Source organism: Dipteris shenzhenensis, chromosome 8, assembly GCF_047967505.1.
Source record: "Dipteris shenzhenensis isolate YYH24624 ecotype China chromosome 8, Dip_SZ_1.0, whole genome shotgun sequence".
In the NCBI taxonomy this organism is placed as follows: domain Eukaryota; kingdom Viridiplantae; phylum Streptophyta; class Polypodiopsida; order Gleicheniales; family Dipteridaceae; genus Dipteris; species Dipteris shenzhenensis.
This window is the reverse complement of record NC_141603.1, coordinates 21,987,802-22,004,260: the sequence shown is the minus strand read 5'-3', so window position 1 is coordinate 22,004,260 and position 16,459 is coordinate 21,987,802. Positions and strand designations below refer to the sequence as shown.

General features: G+C 43.4%; 1 protein-coding gene across 1 annotated transcript in view; it reads left to right on the top strand.

The window, feature by feature from the left end:
* The window catches only part of LOC147899279 (uncharacterized), a 29,378-nt gene extending 13,508 nt beyond the window's left edge, over positions 1-15,870 (top strand). The window contains exons 3-5 of the mRNA XM_087377681.1: positions 351-395; positions 13,404-14,063; positions 14,557-15,870. Coding sequence (XP_087233807.1) covers positions 351-395; positions 13,404-14,063; positions 14,557-15,501 — 1,650 coding nt within the window. The 3' untranslated portion in view covers positions 15,502-15,870. The remainder of the gene's footprint in view (positions 1-350; positions 396-13,403; positions 14,064-14,556) is intronic.
* The last annotated feature ends 589 nt before the right edge of the window (positions 15,871-16,459 follow it).

Genomic DNA, 16,459 nt, shown 5'->3' with positions numbered 1-16,459 from the left:
CAGATTCAAGTTCTACAGCTATTCCCAGAAAGAGAAAAAAAATAACTCCTACTCCACATGCAGATCGTTCAAGTGCAAGCTACGTAAAACCAAGCAAAAAATTGGATAGCGATGATTAGGAGGATCCGCAAGAAGAAGATACAAGTCTCGTAGACTTTTCTATAAGTGTGGCAGACTTACATCCTCCAGAGGATGAGGGGTACATTTGGGGATTTTCACAATTCAGCGTGGCCACAATGCTTATTGATCGAGCTTCATTGTTCACAAATCAAAGAAAGATAGATAAGGCATTTGCTTGCAAATTGTATGAAGATACGAGGAAAACAAGAACTCGAGTTGCCACTAATATCACTCTTTGTCCTATGGTGTTTAAGAGACTTCAAGAAGATGATCCTACATTGCCTGATGTCACATTTCAAAAGCACGTGAACTTTCTTGATGCTTTTGAGAACTTTAGAAGGAGCGACTTTGTTCGTGGAGAGGCTTTGTACCAAAGCCGATATGGGACTGACATCGAGAAGAGATACATGTTGGCAAAGAATAGATTCTTGAAAAGATGCAAGTTTGAGCGCATTGATGGGCAACACTTTTGTGAAGCTTGCAGGATCGCCCTTGATGAGGGAAGAAAAGGAAAATTGCCACAGATTGAGTGGATGGAAAAGTTTCAACGGGTCATTTGTCATGTATGCATATTTAACGATGACTCGAAGTACATTCTAGAATCAGAAAGGCTGAATTCTCCTCCATTTAGGTTGAAAAAAAACTCTTCTCTTTCTGAGATCTTGATAAAGGCAAGGGAATTATGGTGGGCTATGGAAAGCCACAAACAGTGAACGGTAGGAGACCTACATCTGAGTACATGGCAAAGAGGACATCGAGAAGAGATACATGCTGGCAAAGAATAGATTCTTGAAAAGATGCAAGTTTGAGCGCATTGATGGGCAACCTTTTGTGAAGCTTGCAGGATCGCCCTTGATGAGGGAAGAAAAGGAAAATTACCACAGATTGAGTGGATGGAAAAGTTTCAATGGGTCATTTGTCATGTATGCATATTTAACGATGACTCGAAGTACATTCTCGAATCAGAAAGGCTGAATTCTGCTCCATTTAGGTTGAAAAAAAACTCTTCTCTTTTTGAGATCTTGATAAAGGCAAGGGAATTATGGTGGGCTATGGAAAGCCACAAACAGTGAAGGGTAGGAGACCTACATCTGAGTACATGGCAAAGAGGACTCGGTTCTATAGATGCTTGAAAGGTGTTGTAAGCAATACGCAAGGCATACCAAGTAATAAGGTTGAGGCAAAGGATTTGAACACCGCCGTTGCAAGATACAGGGATGTTACTTGCATTGTCTTTCACGAGGACTCAGTGTTTCAGAGCATGGTGGATGTTTGCCAAGCATATGAAATAAGGAAGATATCCTTTGAGGCACTAGAGCACACTGCAACTCAAAGGAAAGAAATAAAGAAAACGATGTCTATTGTTTGGTGGAGAGCATTAAGGTTTGTTCCAGATGCAATAATAGAAGAAGTATGCAAGAAGATCCTAAGTTGTGACTGCTTCTTTGGAAAGAAGAGCAAGCATGGCAACTTGGATGAAGTGGTCACCCGAATGATTCAAAGTGAGGCTGCTCTCTCAGCACTATTCTTTTTATTGAAATCTGATGATGAGTTAGCTGGCAAATTAATTGATGTGGATAAAGAAGAAAGCACTTAGCCTAGGTCAACTCCTTGATAAGACATGGGCTAGAAAGTGGTTGGCTTCAATGGATGCAGATGCCACACCAACAAAGGATCTAAGAGCTAAAATGCCAAAGGTTGTTGAGACAAAATATATGGACATCAAGAAAAAGGTCTTGCAGTCCACTGCCCAAGGTAGAGCAATTGGTGGTTTAGATGATGGTTCTCCATTCAGCTTCTCCTATGATATCCTACTATCAGAGAATGATACAAAATTTGCACACATCAATGGCATTGATACAGAGCATTTCATAACAATGAGCGGTCATGCTTGGGAGATGCCATGCATATTTTTCATAGATGAATTGCAAGACCTTGCAGTGTCACGGGTAGTTGAACTTGTGCGGTTTATCATAGAAGGTCCTATGGCAGATAAGAAAAGATCTCGAGCATCATTACTTTGAGGACAATAAGGTTAAGCTTAATGTAGCAATGGTGGATTACAGAAAACCGATGGATCCTAATGTGATACTAGAGATGACAAAGAATTTACTAAATGATGGGTGGGAAGTAGCATTGTATAATGGGTTTTGCTACTGAGAAATTGCTATGCCAAGGTAGAAATGTAAATGTCATTGATATCCCCCATCAAATTGAGTTCTTTGACACATATTACAGTTGCACTACCTTCTTTAAAGAGGAAAATGTCAAAGAAGAGGGTAGTGAGAAAAATGTCAAAGACGAGGGTAGTGAGTCTGAGGGTGATGATTCTAGCTCAGGTGATGATGAGGATGAAAGCTCTGCATCCGATGACTTATGCCAAGAAGAAATCTGCACAAAGAATAAGGGTGATCAATTGTCAACTAGAGTCAAGGAGGTTCCACTCATCATATGGGAAGGCTCGCAGCAGCAAGAAGTAGTAGTACAGCAAGTCATAGGAAAAGGTAAGGCTAAAGAGGTGGAAGCACTTCCCTTGAAATTAAAAGTGAGGAAGGCACCCTTGATCTTGGGTGAAGGACATGCAAGTGGATCAAGCAAGGAAGCCTTACTCAAAGAAGGTATGGACGAGAGGCAAAGCATGATCAGGAGGAGTTACCAGGAGGCATAGATGGTTCTTCAACCATGACCTTACAGACTCCAGAGTATCCTACTAGTCAAGAACCTAGTAGCCAGGTCCCTACTCACCAAGAACTTGGTCATGAGACCCTAGAGCAGCCTACTAGTCAGGTGCTTGGAACTGAAGAGCAAACTAATGAGGACCTTGCTACTGAGACTCTAGTCTTAGAGCAGCCTATTAGTCAGGACCCTGCTAGTCAAGGGTGCATTGAGGACATAGGTATTGTCTTAGAGCAGCCTATTAGTCAGGACCCTAGTAGTCAAGGGCCTTGCATTGAGGACATTAGTACTGAGTAACATAATGGCTAACGGCTTTGTAATCACAAGTTTTGAACTTCTATGTAAAGCGAATATCTAATAAAAATTTTACTACTTTTTTGATATCTTTACTCTCATTATTGTGTATAAAGATTGTTTATGAGGTACATTTTATACTTAATGGTGTATTTTAAACTTTATGTCAAATGTATTTTTATAGTTAAGGGTGTTAAAAAGTTTACTACTTTTTTTATTTCTTTACTCTCATTATTGTGTATAAAGATTGTTTATGAGGTCCATTTTATACTTAATGGTGTATTTTAAACTTTATGTCAAATGTATTTTTATAGTTAAGGGTGTTTTTTAATACCAAGTGAGGTGTATATGTACACCACTTACACATAAAAGGATTTATCTACACTACCTTTCTAAGGGGTTTATGTACACCACCTTTCTAAAAGAAATGGTCATAAAGGTGTGTGCACACCACTTATACATAAAGGTGTTTATTTACACCACCTTTCTAGGAGAATTGGTCATCTATTATTGGTCATCTATTGATGTTCTTAGGTGATAGTAGCTCAATTCACAAGAAGTTATGAAGATGTTTATGTAGACCACCTTTGTAAGAGATTTGGTTATGCATTGATGTTCTTAGTACTTAATCATCAAATCTTTTGTTTTGAGTTGTCAAATCTAGTTCAAAAAACAACATTACTAGTATATTCAAAAATTTTGGACTGTTTTTTAGTCCATTTCTCAAATTGGACTTTACACAAGTCCAAAAATTTTGAATAGTGTGTTCCATATATAGAAAAGTCCCTAAACCTCACCAAAAATGGCTACACCCAAGCAAACAATGACCCTTTGGGCTAAGGCCAGAGGACCATAATTTGGTGGGACTTTGGATTTTGTTTGTATTGTGTCTAGTGGCTGGATGGAAATATATTTTGGTTGGTTTATAACTCCTTTGGAGCAGTGTCTATTTACTGGCTTGCACATATACACATGTTTATTGAGTACACACAAGTAAAGAAATATTGAATTCTATAGCTAAAGAATTCTATGCAAACTCTTGGGATGTTCTATCAGTCTTCCATGTGGGATACCCTCTATTGTTTCATTTCTAGAATTCTTGCCCTTATCAAAGACCTGATTTCCTTCATGCTTGTGCTCTGTTACAATCACAACCTCATCACGCTACTTAACTAAGTTGTAGATATATATCACTTTCTAATTAAAAGACCAATTTCTAAATCTATAGACAAAGGGACAGGTTGTAGATTCAAAAGTATCATTTACTCCAGATGATGCAAAAAATGCATATATATTATTGAATAATGTCCATAGATGCTTCTCCAAGTAATCCAGCTTAGTAAATTCCTAGAGAATTTGAATGGTAACGTAGATTGGAAACAAAAAGAAACTTAATAATACATGATTCTCCCTATTCAAAAGACCTCAAAACTCTTCTTTTGGGAAAGAAAACTTGCAGTTGAATAGGAATAGTTTCCTAAGAAGTTTGAAAGTTTTAAATACTTTGTTTTCCTTTAGTTATTATTCACAGGTCCACATTTTCTCATTTTGGATACTTTATATGTAGCTCATGAAAAAGATTCATTTATTAAGGATTATAATGTATGAAAAATATGAACTTGACAAGTTGGCAAGAGAGCTGACCTGCACCTTCCACGTTCATTGCCAATTCTATCCAAATAGCAGTATTATAGTTTCCATTGTGGGTAGTGAACTAGCCCACCCACTATGCCAATGGAAGGCACAATCTAGATGTTATTCGAGATTTGAAACCTAAATTGGTGCCTTTGACATTAGAAGGGCTATCAAACAAGAAATCTACTAGAAACTCCTGTACACACATCTCGAAGGCACTTATAGCATTGCTGCATTTCTTGATGCATCTCTAAACACCTCAAGGCAACCAATAAGGTGACCAATGTGAAGGGCAATAAACCTCATGCAAAAGATTGCACACCACCACTCCATCATTGGGATCCTTTGTGGAATCACAAAGTAAACACAAAAGCCCTCTCGATGTTGCAGCTTGTTAACTACAAGGGCATAAATTTTCCAAGTGGGGAGGTGGATGTTTTTTTTCATATACAAGCATCTTTCCTATTCCTTACACTACACGATCACTTGATTGAAATGCAATGTGTCGATGAAGAAAGTTGATGTGAAAATAAATCGCCCACAATGCTGAACTTAGACTTTTGGATTCAATGCTATTATGTCTGATCCCCATGTCGCAAACCCATTTTATGTCCAACTTGTTTGAGATTGGTAGAAGGAGCCGTTAGCAATTGCTGGAGGAATAGAAATTTTGAAGCACTAATAGCGCCAATCAATATCCAATTAGGCTTTTCAACATAACTGACCCAAGTAAGGTTACCCTTTTGGATAGGGTTAGACACATGGTAGGATAAGGTCACAGCCCTTTAGTTAGTGTTGTGCTATTTTTATTACAAGGTGGCTAAAAAACCTCTGACTCTGCCTTGAAATGTTAACAAGCTCTCACTCACCTTAAAAAATGTGAGCCCCCTAAAAAGACATTGTCGCTAAACTCTTCTTTTGCAAAAAACCTTCCTCATGCATGCTCCTATGCTTCAATCTATAATGATACTCTAGGTGATTCCTTCTAGCTTCTTCACTGCGATCTTGGTGCCATCCGGAAGAGTGCCTTCGTACACAGTCCCGAAGCCCCCAGCTCACTATGCAGGGGTCATAAAGTTCATACATGGTGCTGAAGATGGTGCTGAAGTCAGACACTTTTGTGATATGCACCAAGTAGATGACCGATAAATTCTTTATGATAGACACCAGCATTTCATCCATCTAGAAAGTGGGAAATAATTAGAAACTAAATAGAGACAAATCCTGGCATACCTCTAGGGCAATATGAGCCAATCACTAGCCATCAAGCAATGTCGTTGCACTCAATGCATTTGTCACATTCAACTCCAACACTGAAGGTCATCTAGGTTTGTTGGCCTGCAAAGTTATTAGAGAAAGAGTCTTCTGTCATCATGAGTTAGTAAGATGTAGAGGGCAAGTCACGAATGGTACTCAAGTAGTGACGTCCTTGAAGCAAAATCCAAGAGCGAAATCCATTCCTCACTATATGATAGTAGAGTGCCTTTCATGATTGACTGTTAGATTTAGCCTTGGCTGTCATCAGAGTTTTTGAAAAACAATAATGCTTTTGGGTGTGAATTTGCTCCCCTTGACCTCTTATGTTGCCCTAGCCTTCAATCGATGATAAAGGCTTTGATTGGTGACTTCCAATGCTGTGGAGTGAGCTACACCGAGACTTCGCATGCCGCATGCAATAGAGGAGCATACTATTGTATTATGTTATGTGGTTGTGACTATAGGCTCGTCCACAACCTTTTTAGAAGTAGATTTCCTCCTTGGGCACCTTGAAACTTTCAGGAGCAGAGGAACGGCCTGCTAAACTTCTTCATCCATAGCTACATTAATAGATAATTTCCACCTACAAATCAACTCGGAATAGAAGATCAAGTACTTCACTTGAACACTCAAATTCAAGCCTTCGTACTCAATCCTATGCTTAGCAAAGTTACGCTTGCAGCAATCGTCCCAGACCACTTGGAACTCAAGCCATCTCTTGAAAGCAAAACGGCAACACCCAACGCTTGCCAAAACATTGAGAAAAACATGGACATTGAAGGACATCATCACCAACTGAGAGAGTATCCTCTGGTAGCCTCAAGGACATGGAAGGCAAGACGCAAAAAAGGCAACATCATGAAAGGCGGCATGAACACCCGAGGGTCAAACGATCCATCAATCAATGAAGACATGGAGGTAGCAGCCACGGAATGCTTGCAGACTTGGGAGGGACTGAGTCGATGGTAGTAGGATGGCGGAGTTGTGAGTGGAGGGAGGTAAGCGCGAGTGACTCAAAGATGCATGAGAATGAATATGTGGACTCAAACTGGTTTGCAGATTGCTTCAATCACGGCATTCCGGAAGTCCATGCCATTGGGTCCTTGTGGATGCATACCATGTTGAGCAGCCAACCTCCAGCAAAGCGCTCCCTCCTTGTTCACCCAGCCTTGTCGTTTTTTCAGGTCTTGCAGACGGAAGGATCCTTGAATGTATCTCTTCATAGATGGTAGAAGAGAGGCAGTATGTGGAAACCTTCGGACTTGCGATTCTTGGTGTCTGCTAGCTCCTACATAGGTCAGTTTTCTGTAGTGAAGAACTTGGGTAACAACACCAAAATGCCCACCGTATAGGTGGCGATGCTGCGGTAGATGTGTGGGGAGATTTCTTTGCCCATGAGAAAGCGATCTTTGTCGAAGAAGGTGGAGAAGTGAAGACACTGCAAACAGAGGTTTTGAAGTTCTTTTGGTGGTTGAGGAAGATGTGATTAATGGAAGACTTCTGCGAGGCACTGCAAAGAGAGGGGCCATGGAGGAGATAAGTGCAGTGAAAGAGGTGTAAGAAAATAATACAATGTTTGTGCTCAACAGATAACAGGATCTCGTACGCAAGAGAGAAAACAAGATAGTATGGAGAATCAAAAATTTGATTACGGTAGAACTGATACAATAGATGGCGCTGCCCCCCAACCGTGCACTCCTATGAAAGAATCTTCGATGGCATGCTAGAAACAGTAGAAGACAGAGGCTGGATGCTAAGGAATTAGGGTTGCTATAGCCAATGATAAAATGGGCTTCACGAGCTTGCTCTTATATAGCCACTAGTCGTAGTCAGTTAGGCTCAATTGGGTGGCCGACCCAGTCCACCCAAAATGGTCGACTGGGGTCCAAAATAGGCCACTGACCATATGATAGAACCGGTGCACAAAACAGAGCAACTAACCTACGGTCTCCATTCGGCCCATAGCCATTCAGGATCATCTGAGGCTCCAAACGGGCCCTGCAACCTGAGAGTGGGCTGCCCCAGGAACTTGCATGTAGCCTAGTTAGCGGTGTGCCAACTCTATTTGAAGCCGTCCAGCCATCAGGCCACACATGGCCCCCATCTGGTGTCCAAACCAAGACCTACTGGATAACCGAGCTACTCAAATGCCTTCTCCTCATATGGGGGGCTTACAAGTAGAGTTAGCTGGTTCTCGCGTAGTTACATGAGAGTGGAGCATTGATATCTAACACCCCCCCTCAATGTCCACCTGCAAGTGAACTTACTTTTTTGGCCTAATGCCAAGTCGATGAAGATGCGTCTCTAGCAAGTCTCTTCCAAGAGCCTTCGTGAAGATGTCCGTAGCATTCTCTGTAGTCGGACAGTACACCAAGTCGACCTCTCCATCCATGATCAGCTCGTGTACAAAGTGATATTGAATCTCAATGTGTTTTGTGCGAGCGTGGAACACCGGGTTCCTTGTAATCGCCATGCAACTCTGATTGTCACATGATAACTACGTAGGCTTGTTCTGCACTGCACCCATGTCCCCCAAAATCCTCCTCAACCACACTGCCTCGCAAGAAGCAAAGCATGCATATTTGTACTCGGCCTTGGTAGAAGAAACAGCAACTATGGGTTGCTTCTTGCTGATCCATGACACAACTCCAGATCCAAGTGAGAAACAGTACCCTATCACTGATCTCCTGCTATCCACGTCTCCTGCCCAATCTGAGTCATAGAATCCAATCAAGATGTTGCCCTTGGTATAGGTGATGCCATAATCAAGTGTGCCTTTGATGTATTTCAGCACCCGCATCCCTGCCCTCCAATGGTTCTCCCGAGGCTTATTGGAAAACCTGCTTAGTACACCAGTCACAAAACTGATGTCCGGCCGTGTGTTGCACAGGTAGATCAAGTTGCCCACAAGCCTTTTGTAATTCGCTTCGTCCACCAGTGGTGATGAATCCTCGTTTGAGAGCTTCACATCAACCTCCATAGGGGTACCAACTGTCTTGCACTTAGCCATGCCAAATGCCTTCAGTATCTCTCCAGCATTCTTCAGCTATGAAATGAAGATCTGTTTTGGCTCCTGCCAAACTTCAATCCCCAAACAAAAATGCATCAGTCCGAGGTCTATCATTTCAAACTCTCTTCCTAGCAAATGCTTCGTCTGCGAGATCTTCTCTTCATGGTTCCATGTTATGACAAGGTCGACCACATAAAGGACCACGATCATACACCTGCCTCCTTCTCTAAAGATATACAAATTTGCATCAGATGGGCTCCTCCTAAACCCATTTTGTAGAAAGTAGGCATCAATTCGCTGGTACCACACTCGTGGGGCCTGTTTCAGCCCATAAAGTGCCTTCTTCAGTTTGTAGACTTTACCTTCTGAATCGGGGATCTCAAAACCTGGTGGTTGTTCCACGTATACCTCCTCCTTAAGATCTCCATTCAAAAAGGCAGATTTCACATCCATCTGAAACATGGGCCAACTTCCCTGGGTAGCTAAAGCCAAAACACTGTGCAAATCCTTTTGCCATGAGCCGAGCATTGTACTTATCCAACGTGTCGTCGGACTTGTACTTGGTCTTGTACACCCGCTTGGTTCCGATTACCTTGTGTTTTGGTGGTCGATCCACAAGGTCCCAAGTGTTATTCTTCATTATGGAGCCATACTCCAACTGCATAGCCTCCATCCACCTATCATCGCCCTGTGCCTCTTCAAGACATTGGGTTCTTCAGCACGGATCACTTCTATCATCAAAGCATAGTTGACCAAGTGTTCCTGCGCCCTTCTTTGCTCCTCTAATCTCTTGGACTGGTGGTGTTCGGATGGTTCGTCCTCAATGGCTAGAGGTTCTCTGCCATCCAAAAGCTGCTTTACCCACTTCAGGAATGGCCGTTGCAATTGTGGTTCTGCAGGCTCTTCTTCATCTTCTTTGTCTTGAATCCTCCCAAGCACCGTTGGGGGAGTTCGGTCTGCTGTTGGTGGCGGTACTAGATGGATATCTTGGTCCTAGTTGTCTGGGAAGGAAGCATCCTCCTCCAATTGATGTGGCTGTTCTGAGAAGACCACATCGCGACTTATAATTACCTTCTTGGTAACAGGGTTATAGAGATGGTAACCCTTTGCCTCTTCACTATAGCCCAAGAAAATACACTTCCGACTCTTCGGTTCCCATTTGGTCTTGGTAGCATCAGGGACATGCACAAAATTGTCACATCCAAAAACTCTGAAATGTGCAACTGAAGGTTTCTTACCAGAAAAGGCTTGCAGTGGAGTCATCTTGTTCACAGCCTTCGTGTAGCTACGATTGAGGATGTAAACTGCAGTGTTAGATGCTTCAACCCAGAAAGTCTTTGGCAAATCTTTCCCTTTCATCATACTCCAGCCCATTTCGTAGATGATGCACATCTTGCATTCTGCTACTCCATTTTGTTGTGATGTATGTGGCGAGGGTTTCTGCCTCTTGATTCCATGACTTTTGTAGTAACTTTCGAATTCAGTCGATGTGAACTCTCCACCTCTGTCTGATCTCAGCTTCTTCACCTTCCTCCCTGATTCTTTCTCGACCATTACATGCCTCCCCGATTCTTTCTTGACCATTACATGCCATTCCTTGAACCTACTGAAAGCCTCGTCTTTCATCTTCAGGAAGTATATCCATATCCTTCTACTATAGTCATCGATCAGCGTCATGAAGTAGAAGGAACCACCCAAAGCTTCCATCTCCATCTTTCCACAGAGGTCCGTGTGAACGAGCTCTAGAGGAGCCTTTGCCCTGCTAGCCTCTTTAGAAAAGGGCTGCCAACCATCATGCAAGCTTCACATACATCGGGCAAATCTAAAATTTCTGGTAGGTTTACAATCATTCCACTTTTATCCATCTCCTTCAAAGAACTAAGGTTTAGATGACCAAACCTCTCATGCCACAGCTTAGTGTTCTTCACATCCACTCAAGCACTGAAAGTTGAGAGTTCATAAATGTTGTTGTGCCGTGTACCTTTTCCAATGACCTTCCCTTGAAGATCCAGAATCTGTGCACCATTCTTATCAAATCGACTTTGAGGTCCTGATCCGTGATCACAAAAACGGACAACAAGTTCCTCTTGATATATGGCACATAAAGAACATCGGACAACTGTTTTACAACTCCATCTGACTTGAGAGCAATCGTACCTTTTCCTTTTGCTAGACATTTTGCATCATTGCCGACTGCTACCATGATGTCATTCCCTACCGGTTGTAGAGAGGTATACCAATCATTCTGACTGGTCATGTGGCGTGATGCACCACTGTCAATGATCCAAGGTTCATCCACAGGTACATGAACTGCCTCTGTGTAAATCTCCTCAATTGCTACGAACAGCTCTATTAGTACTGCTTGTGTGCTATTGCTGGACTCTTTCTTGACTCCATTCTTCTCATTTGTAATCCTCTTTCGGCACTCATTCTGCTTGTGCCCTGCCTTGTTGCAATAGAAGCACTTGATCTTCTTCTTTCTCTTTTTATCATCAGAAGAAGATGGGTTACCAGAGTCCTTACCCTTACCCTTCTTTGATCCAGTCCAGAAAGCCGAATCTTCTCCAGTCCTCGTCTTTTGATGCATCTCCTCCTCTAGAAGCATCGCACTGAAATCCTCAAAGTTGAGGGGTGGATTTTTGTTCTGCGTATTCAGTGCCATAACAAGACCGTCGTACTTTGGTGGGAGAATCCGTATGCACCTTCGTGCTAGATTCTCGCTGGTGATGGTGATGCCAATCATAGTCATCTGATCGTGCAGATTCTTCACCCTAGTGATGAATTTCTCTGCTGCTTCAAAATCAGACAACTTCTCGTTCGCGAGTTGAGTCTCTAGATTCTAAATCCGCGTGTGATTCGTGGTCTTGTACTGATTTTCCAAGATCGTCCATGCCTCCTCCGCTGTGGTGACATGTTGAATTAATGCCATCATGGAATCACTAACACTGCAGACAATAGAACACATCGCATCTGCATTTCTTCTTGTCCACGCGAGAATCTCATCCGCAGTTGGTACTATTTGTAGTCCTGCATTGGCTGGATCCAGTCTCGGAACCGGCCTCACGTCCACCCCAGTAGCAGTGTCCCAAAGCTCATATGCGCTTAGGATGGTCTTCATCTTGAACTTCTAGAGAGGATAGCTAGAGCCGTCCAACTTTCCGCTTTCACCGAACGGTGGGATTCGCAATCTTGCGGGCTGGGCCATCTCTCACAATCTGCTCGCAAACAGAAACACACTACCAAATCTTCTTGCTAGAGTCCAGGCTCTGATACCATGTAAGAAAATAATACGTCTGTGCTCAACAGATAACAAGATCTCGTACGCAAGAGAGAAAACAAGATAGTATGGAGAATCAAAAATTTGATTACTGCAGAACTGATACAATAGATGGCGCTGCCTCCCAACCGTGCGCTCCTGTGAAAGAAGCTTCGATGGTGTGCCAGAAACAGTAGAAGATGGAGGTTGGATGCTAAGGAATCAGGGTTGCTATACCCAGTGATAAAATGGGCTTCACGGGCTTGCTCTTATATAGCCACCAGTTGTAGTCGGTTAGACTCAATTGGGTGGCCGACCCAGTCCGCCCAAAATAGTCGACTGGGGGTTAGTCCCGAAATAGGCCACCGACCATACGATAGAACCGGTGCACAAAACAGAGCAACTAACCTACGGCATCCGTTCGGCCCACAGCCATCCGGGATTATCGGAGGCTCCAAACGGGCCCCGCAACCCGAGAGTGGGCTGCCTCGAAAAATGTTCCATCTACCCTCAGTGCAGTCAGTCAAGGGATGCCTTTCCGCACTTGCATGTAGCCTAGTTGGCGGTGTGCCAACTCTATCTGAAGCCGTCCAGCCATCAGGCCACAGATGGCCCCCATTTGGTGTCCAAACCTGGACCTACCGGATAACCGAGCTACTCAAATGCCTTCTCCTCATATGGGGGGCTTACAAGTAGAGTTAGCTGGTTCCCGCGTAGTTACACGAGAGTGGAGCATTGATATCTAACAAGAGGAAGTAAGGAAGGGATGACGATGTACCCGGAGGCCATGATAATGAGCGCGCTTAGCTTTGCTGGAATATTAGAGCACATGAGGAGGAACTGATTCAAATTAGGGGGGGAGTGGAGGGAAGCATTGAAAGGTGTGCCGCTTCCCTCTCTAAGCTCTCCTCCTATGTGTTCGTAGTCATGTGATACATGGTGCTCTCTAGGCTCTCCACCTGATGACACGTGGCATAGTGAGATGAGATGAGATGAGATAAGACAAAGAAAACTATTTTTTGCTTCTATCGGGCCAATAAATAGGGGGTTTGGAAAAATGTTACTTTCCTTTTAAATTTCTCTCTATATTTATATGTAATATAAGGATAATAAATATATATAAGGATAATCCCTCACTCACTCTGGGATTCACAGCCTCGCAAATTATTTGCGGTCTCTGTCAGCCTGCCCATTTCAACGACCTCCCCGAATCGCATGCTGCAATATTCCTCCTGTTTGCGGGTGCTTGGAACTACTCGCACACCCAAGTCAGTGATAAATCGTTCAAGTAGTCTCTCTATTGTGGCCAGTTTATTCGATCTGAATTGGCCAGCCAAATCTCCTGCTGTCCCGCATATTATTGACTTGAGAACTGCACAAGCGATGGAGTCGGACCCTCGAGTAACTTTGCTGGAAAAGTCCGTCATCGTGCCGGTTACGCCCACAAAGATAGGGCGTATGTTTCTCCCAGGTCTCGATATTTTCTGGCAGGACATACACTACAACCGGAGAGTTATATTTTACACGGCCAGTTTTGAAGGTCTGTCAAAGGCAATTGATACTTTGAAGACAAGCTTGTCGCATGTGCTTGTCCCTTACTATCCCTGGGCGGGAAGATTGGCACTAGGGGAGGATAGAAGACTGGTGATCGATTGCAACGATCAGGGCGTCGAATTCGTGGAGGCTTCGATCGATTTGCCGTTGAGTTATCTGGAACAAGATGGCTTCCAGATGAAAGCCTTTTTCGACAATCTATGCCAGCACGTGGAGCACAAAGGAGAAAGCTTATACACGAGTCCTTTGCTATCAGTGCAGGTGAGATAAGATTAGGCTTAGACGATCTCTTAAGCTTACGGTTGGGTCAATGAAGCTAGTCTGAAAGTATATATCGATTGTGGATCTAATAGCCTCTATGCTCAACCTAAATACTCTCGGTGCAAGGTGGGCACCCTAATACAAAACTGTCTGGATTTTTGCTGTTAAGCTTCGAAGTCCCCATGTAGAACAATCAGCATGGTCTTCAGTCGGCCTTTGGTTTTCTCAGTCGAACTTATATAAGACGCTTTCGAGCTTGAAGTAGAAGGTATTCGATGTGGAGTTTGAGATAGGTGCATGCGTTGTCTAGAATGGTCTTAAATATCGATGATGTTAAGGCGCTGAAGACTCATATTGTTAGTTGTGCGAAGTGTTCTTGAGGCTACGCCCGTTTTGTAGAGATGGGATGGGACTGTAGTCTGGATGCAAGCAAGTAGGAGATATAATCGATTGTGGAAGATTGCGGAATTGATTGAATGATATTGTTGGACAGGCAACACGATTCTCGGACGGAGGGCTGGCGGTGGCGGTGGCGCAGAGCCATGTGGTGGCGGACGGGCAATCACTGTGGAATTTCATGGTGGCATGGGGGGAGACAGCGAGGGGGGTGGAGCTATCGCTGGAGCCAGTACACGATAGGAGGAGGCTAGAGCTGAAGAATCCATCAGAGGAGAAGGCAAAACTAGGCTTCAAGGAGATTTTAGATGGAGCAGAAGAGGTTGAGAAGGACGCGTCGGAGAAGACGACCGGGAACGGCGGGCCGGGAAAAGATAAGGGCACCGGAGAAGACGACCCCTTGGTTCAGGCCCTCTTCCGCATCTCCTCTTCCTCCATTCAGCATCTCAAACGCCTCGCTGGTTCCCCCCCTCGTTCCACCTACGAGGTCCTCTGCGCCCACTTCTGGCGCCATGTCACCCTCGCTCGCCAGTCTCCTCCGTCCCAGCCAATCTACATCCTCATCCTTGCCAATTGCCGCTCTCGCCTCTCCCCGCCCCTCCCACCTGGCTACTTCGGTAACGTTATCATGTTCGACTTTGCTTACACCACTGTTGGCACCCTCATCTTTCAGGGGATCGACAAGATTGCTGGCCAGATCCACGCCACCATTGAACAATGTCAGGAGAGCAACCTACAAGCATTCATGCATTGGCTTGAGTTGCATGACAATCAACTAATGCAGGAGTTCAATCTACACCAGCTCTCAGGTAGAATGATGAATGTGGCCAGCTCACCTAGGTTCCCAGTGTACCAAGTGGATTTTGGGTGGGGTCGACCAGTTGCTATTCGCCCTCCCAAGGTTGAGCCCAATGGGGAGATGGTGTTGTTTGGTGGCAACCCGAAGGCTCCTAGTGATGTGGAAGTATGCATGTGCTTAGCTTCTAGCACCTTGCAAAAGCTTCGTCAAGACCCGGAGTTCCTCGCCACATATCCCCATTAATTATCGTAATGATCTTTATTGCCCTACATAAGTCATCCATGAGGCCATTTGTCCCAATTATTAAATAGCCTAGTAAACTAACTCTTGATGATTATAATGTTTTTCTACTAAAGGTGGGCCTTGTCTTGCTTTTAGCCCTAATGGACTTTGAGCCATGATTATTCCTTAGTTAAACCATAGAAGTATCTTAATTAGTTGTCTTACCAAATATGATCTCACTTGATTCCTCATTCTCCCCAAGAATTCACTCTACTAGAGACCCCTACATCATAAAAGGTGCATTTGAGGTACATGTTTTTTCTCCTAAAGGTTGGCCTTGTCTTGTTTTTTTGCCATAATTGACTTTGAGACATGATTATTCTTTAATTATTATTTGATTATTCTTTAATTCAACTATAGAAGCATCTTAATTAGTTGTCTTACCAAATATGAGCTCATTTGATTCCTCATTGTCCCCTTATTATCAAACGAGTGGTGGGCCAGTATAAGAGCCTCCATACTTTTTTTCATATGCTTGCATTTTATTTGGACCCCTTATGTGGATGTGATTGCATTTAGGAGTGTGTGCTATTTTATTTAATAAGGTCTTATTGGTGTATGATGAAAGGGCATGGTGATGTGGCTTTTATTATAAAATGCAACAAATGGGATTGAGTTGAATGGAATTGAATATGGTGGGAGTGTTGCAAGCTAAGGATGCCTTACCACAAGCTTTGCTAAAGGGAAAACATATATTTGCACACAAAATGTCTAATGTTCACCTCACATCATTAAAATATTCTTTCTTCATTGGAGGATGAATTAAAGTGTTAAAACTACCAATGCCTTGAGTGACACTTGTGCATGGAGGCATGCATCCACACGTGCACACATGCATGCACATGCATTCACACGTGCACATGCAGGTGCACACGCACATGCACATGCACACACGCGCACACGCACACAAACACACACA